Source organism: Morone saxatilis, unplaced genomic scaffold (assembly GCF_004916995.1).
Source record: "Morone saxatilis isolate NCDOM2014 unplaced genomic scaffold, NCSU_SB_2.0 Contig10, whole genome shotgun sequence".
Classification (NCBI taxonomy): Eukaryota; Metazoa; Chordata; class Actinopteri; family Moronidae; genus Morone; species Morone saxatilis.
In genome coordinates, this window is record NW_023339652.1 from 14,213 (window position 1) to 16,583 (window position 2,371).

A 2,371-nucleotide genomic window follows, 5' to 3' on the forward strand; every position below is an offset into this window, starting at 1 on the left:
TGTATATTAACAATGGATCACATGACTATTTTTGGTCTACAAATACTGTTATACAAAGTTATTGACTTGGTAAATGGATTGCATTTTTCTGGTCTGAGCAACCACTCAAAGTGCTTTACAAAACTATAACATGTTTTTATTCAAAATAAAGAGGTACAACGACAGTCTGTGCCTGAAATTGGCTCACAGGTAACAGTACTTATTTTTTCTTCTTCTTTTTTTGTCCACGAGTACCCTTGCTTGTTACTGCAGACCGCCACCTCTTAGTGAATTTAGGTACTCATCCCAAAACACCTGTGTTACTCTTGATTTCTGGTTTGGTTGGTTAGGTTTAAAATTTGTCAATAAAGTTTAAAAGGATTTTTTTTTGGGATATTTATCAATTATTGGATATATTATTGGGAATACATGAGTAATACGGTAATGAGCAATGAAATTAGACACAAATAATGGTGAATTTATCTCTTATTGTCTGTTTACTTGTTTATTTTTTGTTGTAATAACTGACCATCACAAACTTGTTAGATGTTTTCTGTGGAGTTGAAAGGCGTTCTGTGATTCCACTGTATAAATAAAGACACACTCATTTCCTGGAGGCAGTCACAAGATCGTGGGAAACACTTTTCAACATCAGTGCCTTGCCCATGGGAGCCTCGGCAGCAGCTGCTGTTTCTCTTGGACTGACTAGATAATTCTTTCAAAATAAAATGTCCCAAAAAGTAAAAAATAAAAATAAAAAAGGAAACACGGGTGATGATGCTGCTGACCTCTGACCCTAAAATGAATAAAAAACAAGTCCCTGGAGTTAGTCAGTTCCCAGTAATACAGTAAACAGCACGTCTGTCTATTTCAGGTTCAACTATCACGGCATTGATCTGAACAGGAACTTCCCTGATGCTTTCGCTGGTCTCCGAAGGCAACAGCAGCTCGATGAGAAGCAGCGGGAGGCGGAGGTTGGTCACCTTCTGTGTGTGTGTGTGTGTGTGGGTGTAGCAGACTTCAGATTTTACGTAACATTTATTAGCCTGTAAATAAGAACAAAGTAAGGACTGTGAATAATCTTGTGTTTTAAAGAATACAGCTGGTGATTTTCTGTATTAAAACACCAACAGGGAATTTATCTACTACTAAGTACAGTCACTAGAAGCGCATTCATGGCCTTTTGTAAAGGTTTCTGTGGGATACCTGTGGTGTAGCTAAGCTAGCAATATGTGTGTTTGTCTGTGAGTGTGATCAAGGTAAAGATTGCAGTCAGGTGATGCCTCTACAGCTAAGTATATATACTAAGTAGAGGGTTAGCAAAAACTAGCATAAACTCCTGTGAATGATGCCACTCCACCTCAAAGCGGTAGGTGGGGAAGTTGAGGCGCCTTCCTCTGATTAATGTTTTTTTTTATATATATAAATGTCACGACGTAAAGTAGTCCCAAACAATTGACTCTATGTCAGCATTGATCGTGCAAGGTTCAGGGTGATTTAAAATAGTAGAGGGCGTATTGAGACATTTTTAACCCATGAAATGCAGATTTTCATAAATTAGATTTTAACACCTGCATTGATGTGTTTCATCAGAGTACAGTCATATACCATCATTTAGTTTACAGCTCAAAAAACATGTTTAACACATCAATGATGCACTGGTTGACATATTTAGTTGACTTTTTCCCACATACGCTGTCCTGCTGCCCCAAATATTCACTAGAGCAACCAATGTGGATTAATCTGCTGCTGAAAATAGTCCCCAAAACATGCACTATTTCCTCCTGTTTGTCTGATAAAAAAAACAACAGTGACTAGCTTTATCCTTTGAATAATGTGTAAAATATGCTGTTTTAAGTCCCCTCTGTGATTGGTTGGTTGCTGTGTTTCAGGTGAGAGCCGTGATAGGCTGGTTGAGGACCGAGAGTTTTGTTCTCTCTGCCAACCTTCATGGAGGAGCTCTGGTGGCCAGTTACCCTTACGACAACAGCAACAGAGGTAAAACACACACACGCACAGGAACTGTAGATTCTTTGTGAAATTCAATTTGTAAAATAGCAGCGGACACGACTCAAAGGTTTCTCAGAACAAATAGGAACAAAACAATGGCTTCATGAAAGTAAGACAAAACCATCCTGTGACAATGTTTCTGTGTATATTTTCTTTCTTTACATTAAAGTGCAGAGCAGGAGACAGGAAACAGGCTCTTAGACTCTGTCCCATGACATTGTTGAACAGCGTCAGATAAATATACAAAGCTCAGCTGAGCAACTTGCCCACATACTGCGACCAAGGAGCACATTTTTGTTGTTGTTGTTGTTGTTGAAAACCCACCATGGTGCCTTTTTAAGAGTAAATAAACTAAATGTGGTTCACAGCCTTTCCTATAAAT

At 38.5% G+C, this 2,371-nt stretch overlaps 1 protein-coding gene across 1 annotated transcript in view; it reads left to right on the forward strand.

The window, feature by feature from the left end:
* Positions 1-2,371, forward strand: part of cpm (carboxypeptidase M) — a gene marked incomplete in the record, with an annotated part of 16,738 nt that overhangs the window by 7,793 nt on the left and 6,574 nt on the right. Inside the window, 2 exon segments of the mRNA XM_035673296.1 lie at positions 854-953; positions 1,872-1,977. Coding sequence (XP_035529189.1) covers positions 854-953; positions 1,872-1,977 — 206 coding nt within the window.